Below are 11,217 nucleotides of genomic sequence, written 5' to 3'. Positions count from 1 at the left end.
GTTAAATGAAGATTAAAAAAAAAAAAAACTTTGACAAATTGGCATTTTTAGATTTTAACGTCTCTAAGGAGTCAGTTTTTATTTTTGAAGAGGAGACCCATTACACCCAAGCATGCATTAAAAAGCAATGAAACTAAAAGAAGCTTGCCATGGGATGGATCATTAAGAACCATCTCAGAAATAGACGGAATGGATGTGGGCTTAGCAGTTGCTGTCGTAGATGATCCGGCACTTCAGGAGCTTGAGATAATTGTCAATCTTATGTGAATCCCTGCGTAGGCAGTGGAGCAGGTTATAAAAAGCAAAAAGGCGAGAGTCTTCATCAGCCATCTGCAGGGATGGAAGTCCCGACCAGACGGAGTAGACCTCATTTTCTCTGATTCCAGGATGAACCTAATTAGCAAAAAAGACAGTGACTTATTATTCCTATTGTTAATATTTTTATCTGCTTCTTCTTTCTAATTATTGAATCAAGATTTGGGAAAGAGATAAAGATATAAAATTTTAGCCAAAGGCAAAATGATCTTCACATATTTGGGCCAGTGCATCAGAAATTGATTAATCTAAAAAATAGAAGCAGAACACATGTATAAGTTTTCTGTATGTATGTGATCACAGGTGAAGTATGTTTTTGCAGGATTAGACAGGTGGAGAAGCAGAAAGTTGCTATTAATATTTGAGTATACATAGATGTGGATTTGATCAAGGGACAGTGGAGTTCTCTCACTTGAGGGACTATTTCATTTTATGAATCTTGTCCCTGATGGGCCATCTGTACTTCATTTCTTCTGGCAGTTCACCATTTATTTTCTTCCCGCTTTGAGCTGAATCTATTCCCCATATAGTGTATGTGCCAACAACCTCAGAAATGATAAGGATTTTATTTGATGCTTTGGGGTACAGATAACCTAGTGATGACTGCAACTAAGAGGATCTGTTGAAGTAGTCAGGGGACTTTCATTCCACCAAGGACAGGTAACACCCTCCTCCAGATTTCTATGAGGAACAGCTCCTTTCTCTTGAGGTCCCGGGGTAGGAGGTTCTGGGAAAAGTACCTATAAGAAGGGGGTGCTGGCAGCAGCCCCTCAGTGGTGAGGGCTGAGTGACAGGGGTGGGGGCACATCTATGGTAACAAAAAGAGGCTGAACAGCATGAGAGAGAGAGAGAGAGAACCATGTATTTTCCCATTCTATGGGCCCCAGAGATCTTGGAGACCAAGTAGCCATCTTGGCAACTTGCAGGATGTCTGCTAGTTTGGAGAGCTATTGAGTAGAAATCTGGGATATTTGCAGACTCTGTTCTGCTGGCTGAACTTTTTTCTACAGAGTAAGAATATTTTTAAAATCTGAGATTCCCTATTGGAATTCAGAGAGAGAGAGAGAGAGAGAGAGAGAACGCATGCACATATTTATTTGTTGCCTTGCTTTATGTTTTTAGTTTTTATTTTTGGTGCTTGAGCCCTAAGACAAAATTTACTGTGCAAGGGACAATGATATGAACAATAAAAAATAAACGATAGGAAAAAAAAAAGATCAGAAAATGAAGTATTATAGAACAAATTAATGACCTCAGAATGTAGGCTCGTAGTAATGAAGAAAATAACTTGAAAATCAAAGTTTTTATTTCATATGTTCCAAGGTTAAAATGTGCTTTGTGTTTGTGTTGGGTACATTCTTCTACCATGAAAATGATAAAAAATGACACCTGATAACATGTACTTAGTACACAAAAAGAGAAATGTAAAATTGCTTCTGTTATTATTCTGATAATCATGGATATTTTTCCGTAGATGATACATTATTTCTGAGGACTTCGGAAAGCTGTTTAGATGTTATCTCACTAATGTTGACATTATCCCATCTGAATGGAGACATGTATTACAAAATACTAATGCAATCTAAATATGAAAAATTATTTAGAGAGATTAAATGCAATGATAGGAGTTTTGATTTTGGATCCCCAAGCAAAAGAAAATTTAGGATAAGACAACTTTCCATAAATTACAAAATAAAGAACATTCCAAAAAAGATACACCTCCTTCTCTTGTAACCCCCTGAAATCTAGTGCTTGTGCAACGCCCCCAAAATCAATGCAGTCTGTGTGCATTGATGCTATGACCTCATCTTTTCACTCTCCTTGCCTTCTTGACAAGTCTGTGCAACAGATCAGGGCATGAGGGGTGGGGTACCCACGGATCTGATATTGATTTTCTCCCTTCCCACTTTTATCTTACAGCAACGGGAGAAAAGAGAAAGAATCTTATCAGAATTTGAATAGCGGGGGTCCTGGGATACTTAGGAGAAAATATTTATTTTGCAGATTCTATTCTCTGGTTTTCTTCCCTTGGAAATATTTAACTGCCTGTCCCCAGGAAGGGGCAAGTCTGGTGGATTTGTGTACAGTGCATAGAAAGCTGCAGCTGTCAAATATCACAGGATTATAGAATTCTAAGATTCATACATCAGAATCTATCAGTGTAAATGGCTATGCTCTTTCTTTGTTTAACAGCAGTCTGGAATACAGAATGTCTAAATTTCCTTCTTTCAAAATGAGATATTTCCCATCCCACAGGTCACCTGTTTCATCAATGAGAAAAACAAAGAAGCACCAGGAGGCTACTCACCTGGCCAACTATCTTCTCCATGCCCTCCAGAAGTCTTTTGTTTTGTTCCTCAATCTCTATGGCTCTGGATAGGATAGCATCCGGGGCTTCTTGCATACCACGCACTTCTGCGACTAGATGATACAGGGGATCGTTCCAGGAGCGCAACACTCTGAGTACCAAGTTCAGAAGGTCTTCGTGCTAAAAAACCACACAGAACAAGTGCATTAAAATAAGCCAAATACAACAGGGTTAGTTACATGTGATTTTTGCTCAGAGAGGTTGGAATAAACTGGCTCTTTATTATTCCTATGTGTATGTAATTTTTTTTGTAGGTTATAGAAGTTGTAGAAATGCAAATTTTAAGCTATTGATCTACACTTTGCTAAAATAAAAAAAAATCTGGGTTATTGCAATAACTAATTTTTCTAATGAGAATTCTAATTGATAACATGAAGAATTTTGTTTTCTTTTTGAAATTCTATCCTTATTAAGATCTTTTATATTTGATTAATTTGCTTGTCCATGGGGAAAAACTAAAGTTTGCTGGAACTCAATGGGTGTCTCTAGTACCTGACTCAGGAAAGATAGATTCCACCAGTGTCAGTGATAAGGGGCCCAAATAATTGTCACCCAAGAATTCATGCATATTAATGAATCCAATTGTTCATTAATATAGTCATTTGTAATTTGTAGTTTTATTTTAGGATATTAGAACAAAGACACAACAAAGATGACATGGCGCTCATAAACATGCTTTCCCCAACCTATGCAATCCCTTGGCCCACACTGCTAGCAGAGCAGTCTATTTTACTGGCATATGTGGGTGAATAAAATGGAACAATGTTATATTTAATAACAGCATCAATGGAGTTCACACTGGAGTTTTGGCCGCCTACTATGCTTATTCCAGGATCATACATGAGACTCTAAGTAGCTGATTACCTCTGATTAAAAATGCTTGCCGTGTCGATGTCTGTGAACTAGTCTAGTGGTGATGAGAATGAGGAACAGTGGAGAAATGAAGGGACATTGTAATGGAAACATGTAATAGGATATGAAAGAAAAGAGCTGTAAAGAGGTGCAGGCTGTAAAATGAATGTCAGCATGGTTTTGTTGGGAGCATTGCAGCACAATGATTAAGAGTGAAGGCTTTGACTTGGTTTGGTTTCACCCATCCCCGCCCACCCCTCCATAACCTGCTTGATTTCTGTTGAGTTTTACTTCCATCTGTGCACATGAGTGCTGTTTGGTTGGTTAGTTCCAATTTAAAAGTGAATATTTGCAGTATTTGCTTTTCCATTCTTGCGATACTTCACTTACGAAGCCCAGAGTCACTGCTTGCTAGCCACGTGACTGGTGCAAATTCTGTAACTTCTCTGAGCCTCAGTTTCCTTATCTCAGTGAGTATCATAACAGTACCTTATGTTATAGGATTTTGGGGAGGATTAGCTACAGTAATGCACATAAAGTGTTTTGTGCCGTTTGTGCTCTGGCCTTGTAGTACAGGTCAAGTATCACTAATCCGAAAAACTCAAATCCGAAATGCTCCAGTGAGCGTTTCCTTCGAGTGTTAGGTCTGTGCTCAAAAAATTTCCAAATTTGGACCATTTTGGATTTCAGATTAGGAATACTCAATCTGTAGCTCTCAATAAATGTTATTTCCTTTCCCTCCTCCTCCTTTTTCTCCTCCTCTCTTATTATTACCATAATTATCATAATTATTATTAATGAGCATAGCAGACAGTATGCTGGTGCCATTAATAAAATTGTAAACAAAGAACACTTTGTATTTGTGGGGGGAGTACATGTAGAAAATGTTTATTTTAAATTAGGTTAAGACTGTGGTTATGGCAGAGAATCAGAAGGGAGAGATTGTAACAGTAAAAGATTGGAGCTGGGATACATGATTGAGGCTTGATATGCAGACTGTTGTCAGCAGAATAGAACAACAGTTACAGCAGTGAAAAGCCAAATATAATAGTTTACAGGACCTGTGTTAGGAGGCTGACTTTGGTTAAGAAATAGCAGACAGCAGAGAAATCAGTAAAGAATGAAGAAGTAGGTGTCAGAGAAGTAGAAACAGAACCAGAGGAGAGCCTTGAAGGTCCAAAAGAGATGGCTCAAATAGTGCAGGGGTCAGTCATGTAAATGCTACTGATGTAGGAGTCACTAGAAACATGTAATAAATAAAACTGCATTTGCTTTTCTTACATAGACATGAACACATATTTGTCCATGGAAGTCCAATTCAGTTCAAACTTTCATGCAGTGTAATATATACAATCCTAGGTACCAGGCATTGGTTAAACTAATCCATCTACATGGACAATTTATGGTACTGCTATTTAGTTTGCTGCTACAATCTTTACTTAGCATTTAATCATAATGTAATTTTTCTTTGCTTATTCTTCTTTCATTTTTCTCTGCATGAGAAATTACCATTAGCTATTACAACACCACTAATAACCAACAGCATGATAATAATGGTGGACTGCCGCAGTGTTTTGGTGAAAAACCTGGATAAAAGACTCACATGGATCTGTTGGGCTTGCTCCTTGTCTTCAGGTGTGGAGAGGGAAGAAGTGTGGCAGCTGTTGATGGCCTTGGTAATGAACCCCCTGCCCTGGGCATATCGTTTATCCTGGAAATGACAAAGCAAATTCAATTAGTTGGGGTTGCTTGTGAATAGAATAAATGAATCCATTACCCGAATATTAATACATTTGATAGATATGTATTTTTAAAAAGAGAGCTACAAAAAATGGAAATTAAGAATCAAGAAAGTAACCCTTTTGCCTACTTCTCTTTCCATTACCTCTATAAACTCATTTTTTATCTGACTTTTCTAAATCTCAACCTCTTCCCTCCTTTAAGATTCCCTTGTTTACTTTCACTCTTCATGCAAGGTAATATTTGGAAAGCAAACACTAAAAATAGCCAAAATTTGAAACATGAAATATTTTGTTAAGTATCATCTTTCTCTAGCATTTGGGCCGAATGCCATAGTGCATATGCATTTACATTTATCCATTTAATCTCTTGTTTATTGTGGGTCCAAACTGATAGACTTCTCTTAATAGGTGTTATAACTTTTATTTGAATAATATCTGAGTCTACCCACCTGTACCTTACTTACCAAGTTAAACATAGATATGGAATACAGTTTTTTTGATTGTGAAAAAATAAGTCAGAAACACAGAGCACAGGGCATAAACCTTTAGGAAATATAAAGCAATGAACTGAGGAGAAGGAAAGAAAAATTATTAGCTAACACATTGACAGAGACAGACTAATCTTTAGCAAAAGTTATAAAAGTTTAAAGGAAATACTAGGAAGTATGGAAGACACAAGAGGGCCAGTCAAAAATAGAGGCTGAAAGAGAAGCTAATGAGTAAAAAGAACTCTATGAATGTGTATCTATTACAAACATGGGGGCCCTTCCATTTACTGAAGTGCTAATCTATTGCCTGCTCCTTGACTGACCTAGAAGAGTTAATGTATGACTTTCAAAATATCTTAATCAGAAAAAGAATACCTGTTTCCAATTCTAAATCAGCCTCCTATTGTAATTATAAAGCTATACACTGGAAATACTGGAAAAATGATTCATTGCATTTGGGGGTTCTGAAAAGCTGTTATAATTTTTTCCCCAACATGGATTCAGCTTAGTTTACCTCTGTTGCATCCACCCAGTTCACTACAGTGCAACATGCATTTATTGGGTATTGATAGTGTGCTAAGTGAAAAATGCCTATGAAGTCTGTCCCCTACATGCAAGAACAGAAAATCAACCTTCTTCCTTCTCCTCAGCCCCACCTAAAAGCACTTTATGTCTGTCTCTAATTTTTTTTTATTTCAGCATATTATGGAGGTACAAAAGTTTAGGTTATGTATATTGCCCTTCCCCCCCCAGTCAGAGCTTCAAGTGTGTCCATCCCCTAGACGGTGTGCATCACACTCATTATGTATGTATACACCCATCCCCTCCCCCACACCTCTGCCTGACACCTGATTCATGTTATTCCTAAATGTGCTCTTAGATGATGATCAGTGAAACCAATTTGATGGTGAGTACATGTGGTGCTTATTTTTCCATTCTTGGGATACTTCATTTAGTAGAATGGGTTCCAGCTCTATCCAGGAAAATACAAGAGGTGCTATATCACCATTGTTTCTTATAGCTGAGTAGTACTCCATGGTATACATATACCACATTTTATTAATTCACTCATGTATTTATGGGCACTTGGGTTGTTTCCACATCTTTGCAATTGTGAATTGTGCTGCTATAAACATTCGAGTGCAGATGTCTTTTTTTATAGAATGTCTTTTGTTCTTTTGGGTAGGTGCCCAATAATGGGATTAAAGTGAATTAAGGAAAAATTTTATGAATCATTACATTCTTTGAGATTTCATGAAACTGTCTCTTTCTTCCTGTTTTGGATTTTATTAGCTGATGCCCTCTTTTGCCTATTAAGGTATATCATTTGCAATTGGGCTCAGGAGGTTTTCTCCTTTAAAGTGTAGTACAGCCCAGTGGTTTGTGTGAAGGCTCCTTCAGAGAAGAAGCAAGAAGTGTGGTACTTACAAATTCGTTGAACATTTCTGAGGAGAGGTTATGGATGTAGTGGGACAGGATGACCGCACGGTCAAACAGGTCTCGAAGGGACACCTGGCAGTTGACAGCCCCCCCGGGACAGATGGGCAGGGAGGCCACGCTCTTGCACAGGAGCAGGTTTGACACCAGCAGCAGCAGCAGCAGCAGAAGTGACCCACCTTAAACAAGAACACCAGCCACAGTGAGATGATCTATTCCTCTGAGGTTATCAAAAGTAATCATGCAGGGGGAGGCCTTATCTCTCCCCACTGCCCTCAGCTGCATAATTTGGCACTGTAATAGTGGGGGTGGGTGAAGAATCAACACCTTCCATTGTGTAAATTTAGATATATAATTATATTTGCACAGATATATAGTTTGAGAAGTGGGTTACTGCCTGCATTTTTGTATGGCTCCCTGAAGTGCTTCTGTACTTTGCAAACATTTGGAGCTAAAATTAATCCTGAGCCAGGGTGTTCAGGTCATTCTCTTAAGATAGTTTAAATGTCCTGGGAGTTTCTGCAGATTTTCAGCAGTCGGGCTCTTCAGGAGTTTGTAATTTTTTAAAGTCAGTGTCTGATATTTACATTTTAGACACTGATGTGACAAGGACAGCACAGTTGATCTGTTTGATTTATCTTCATGCCTGATGAGAATAAACACATGATTGCTTGATTGCTAATACTGAGTATGAAGAGAATTCTAACAGAAAAATGATGCTGTAGCTTGGATCTGCTCACTCATCATAATAATCCCATGCATTTGCTCAACACTTTGCCAAAAGCTTAAAGTTTTTTTCCTAAATTTGAGCTTCATAATAACCCTGTCAGATAAACTGGACTTTGTAATTATCATCAAATGACATTGATGCAGCAGATGACTTAGGAAGCTGAAGTGATTTCCCCAAGTCCTATGATTCACAGGTAAGAAAGGCAGGAGGCCAGGACTGTGGTCTTTGCTCCTCCCCTTGTCACATCACACACACCTGTGGGCTCTTGGTCTGCATCCGTGTAATGGGGACCACATCAGTAGCTGCGATGGCTCAGTGTCTGCAGAGGTTGTTGCCATTACTTGTAAAGAACAACACTTTGCCTTTGATTGCATGATAACAGAGGCCCTAGGAGGCTTGATTTTATCCACTTTTCCTGTTCTAACTAAAACACTTTTAAAATCTTCCACAATGATCAGAGATGGTTGTCGTCATCAATTTGCTATCTCAGCAGATGGATAAATACAGACCTGCAACATCACTAATTTTCACTTTCAAAAGGAAAGAAACAAGATGTAGCTATCAAATTAAAATCAGCTTTCAACTTCAGTGACACTACTCCTAAAGAATATCTGATATAAAGATGTGTTTATCGGAAAACTAAGCTCCACAGAACCTTTGATAAATGCAATCAGAAATGTATGAGATAAAGTGAGGCAATTGCTAAAGATTAATTTGTGAAAAAATACCTAAACCTAAACACCTAAAAATACCTAAAAACTTTGGTGTTGAGAATAATTAAACCCTTTAGCTTCAAAATAAAAAAAATATTAATGTTGTGAGATGACTCCTATTATAGACTTTTAATTTACCAAAAACACAGTGCTTCTACATGTTTATTTTATGCATGTTATAGTCATATAATGTAGCCAAATGGAGAGTTGATCTACATGTGTAAATAAAATCTCCTCTGCAGACAGAGAGATAGGAAAAGCGGCTCTAGGAAATTCATAACTGGATAGATGTTCTTTAACTGTGAGTGCATTTATCTATACATTTATCATCCAAGGAATTTTCATAGTCCAAGATGAAATAAAATAGACAAATGTTTTTGTTCTTCATTTCATAAAACAAATTTTATGGTTGTTACTAATTTATTTTTCTTGCAAATGTCAACCAAGAAAGTAAAGGTGATTGGTTTTCTTAGCCAGCTTGTTTTTCCTTTTGAAATGTCATTTGGCTTGAACAAAATTGACAAAGCAGTAGAAGAGACAATTCTGTTATATCATTGTCTATCTTATGGCTTCAGATTGAAAGTTTCATCAGGTTGATTCAAGTTGATCGATCCACATTAGAAGCCTGGGAACCAGGAAATGTTAGTTTCTGCCTTCTGGAGTTGTGACAAATTGGACCCATGGCTTCTTTTGGTCTGACTCTAGCCCAGTGTTTCTCAATCTTGGTATTATTGGCATTTGAATCTGGATAATTCTGTGTTCTGGGGACTGGCCTGTGCATTGTAGGTTGTTTAGCAGCATCTCTGACCTCTACCCATTAGATACCAGGAGCACATTTCCCTTGTCTCCCTGCCTCAATTAAGACAACCCAAAATGTCTCCAGACATTGCCATACGTCGCTGGGAGAACCAGGATTTCCCCGTTTGAGAACCACCGTTCTATTCTTTCGTGCCCTTGTTCAATTACTTTCTAGAGCAATGATTAAATAGTACTTCTAAACTCTGTGAACAAGAAACCTGTTGTTATTAGCTAATATTTCACATTAATCCCCCATATGAGTGTTGGTAAAGCCAGCAACTTGGTGTGTGGCACATACCTTTCAGTGGTGATCCTTTGCTGTCCATGGCGGGGATGACCGTGGGAAACACACTTCCCCAGAGAAGATCTGGAAGTCCCACAGCTTTCTCTGTCCCAGATGCTGGCTTTATAAACCTTTGACATCTTCATGAATATATTGAATCAGGCATTCTCTTCCCTTTTCCTGGTCATCTATTTCCGTCATTGAGATTACTCCCATAATTTCAAACATCAAATGGTATTTTATCTCTTATTCATATTCAGGAAGACATATTGGCCAGAAATGAACATTCTAGGAAAGATTTTGATTAATTAGACCAAAAGGAAATGAGAGAAATGATGAAGGTGAGACCTGGAGACCAGTTTGGGTTAGAGAATCTGTAAAACTCCAGAAGTCATTTACTTTAAAGTTTGTGTTAGAGGATCTATAAAACTACAAAAGTGATTTACTTTAATGTTTACCTTTATTTCTTTGCAGTTTCTTGAATATATAGCATTATATTTCACTTAGGTAATAGTCTCATGTACTAGCAATTATCCCATTTCTTAGTCAAGATTGCTAGGTAAATATTTCCAAATTTACACACTAAATGCCAGGAGATATAGAATAAGGATTGAGAAAGTAAGATTTTCAGTTCCCTGTTACATTCTCATTAAATTTCCCTCATTTTTTCCTTACTTGTGTACATTTTCTTTTGTCCTTTTTAAAAATGGTATATCTATATGGTGCTTTCATTTATAATGCACATTTTTATCTGTTTATTTCTTTTGATTTTGAAATATACATAAAATTGCATTTCAACCTGCAGTTTAGAGAATAAAAAACAATGGCTTGGTGAGACAATGTAAAGGACAGGAAAGATGTAATTCTTCTACAGTTGAGTTAGATGCAAGAAGGATTATTACTCCCAGGGAAACCAGAAGAGATGTGAGGGAGGCTAAGGAATGAATCACCTAACAAATGTGGCGGTGAACCCAGATCTTAGACGAACAAGATATCACCTCTGCTTTAAGAGAGTTTATTTTGGGAAAACAATGTAGCAGTTTTAAAAGGCAAACACACATACACACGTGCACACACACACATGCACATACACTCACACACACATGCACATCCTAGTACTATGTAATAAATCAAAATTCTAGCCAATCATTTCCATTTTCCTCAAGGATAGGAGTGGGCAAAATGTTATTGACTTATGATGATTCTACCTTCACTGACCCTGTGTCACTCTGGGGCCAAGGTGACAAAAATTCATTTTTCATGGGCTCAAAAATTCCATTCACCTTTTGGAGATTTTCTAAATGAAATGATTATAATGAATAAGAACTAAGTTGTTGACGACTTTCTCTAATTTTTAAATCCATGCATCTCAAACAGCCTGTGACCTTTAGTTTCAAACTTACTGTCTCTTATAGGAGACTGATGGATGAGGTAATGTAAAAATTAATCTTCCTATGGCATTTACTTTTTCCATAGTTGCTGGTGCCATGT

The 11,217-nt window shown here is 37.5% G+C and overlaps 1 protein-coding gene across 1 annotated transcript; it reads right to left on the bottom strand.

Annotated features, from left to right (window-relative positions):
* Positions 1–201: 201 nt before the first annotated feature.
* Positions 202–9,769, bottom strand: PRL (prolactin). The gene is made up of 5 exons (XM_069493382.1): positions 9,742–9,769; positions 7,194–7,381; positions 5,139–5,246; positions 2,624–2,803; positions 202–393 (listed from the first exon to the last, which is right to left on the bottom strand). Exons 1-5 carry the CDS (start codon positions 9,767–9,769, stop codon positions 202–204), a joined length of 696 nt encoding a protein of 231 aa, XP_069349483.1.
* Between the last annotated feature and the right edge of the window lie 1,448 nt (positions 9,770–11,217).

The sequence above is a fragment of the Eulemur rufifrons genome, chromosome 18, assembly GCF_041146395.1.
Source record: "Eulemur rufifrons isolate Redbay chromosome 18, OSU_ERuf_1, whole genome shotgun sequence".
Lineage (NCBI taxonomy): Eukaryota > Metazoa > Chordata > Mammalia > Primates > Lemuridae > Eulemur > Eulemur rufifrons.
Note: the sequence above shows the minus strand (reverse complement) of the source record. Positions and strands in the feature narration are given on the sequence as shown.

What these genes read in the sequence shown, in the direction of transcription:
- PRL (XM_069493382.1), bottom strand. Translation starts at nt 9,769, where the DNA reads ATGGACAGCAAAGGATCACCACTGAAAG. An exon ending in AGCAAGCCCAACAGATCCAT is followed by an intron (nt 2,804 to 5,138) that starts GTGAGTCTTTTA and finishes GTGGTTTTTTAG; the next exon opens with CACGAAGACCTTCTGAACTT. An exon ending in TGGAGAAGATAGTTGGCCAG is followed by an intron (nt 394 to 2,623) that starts GTGAGTAGCCTC and finishes TTTGCTAATTAG; the next exon opens with GTTCATCCTGGAATCAGAGA.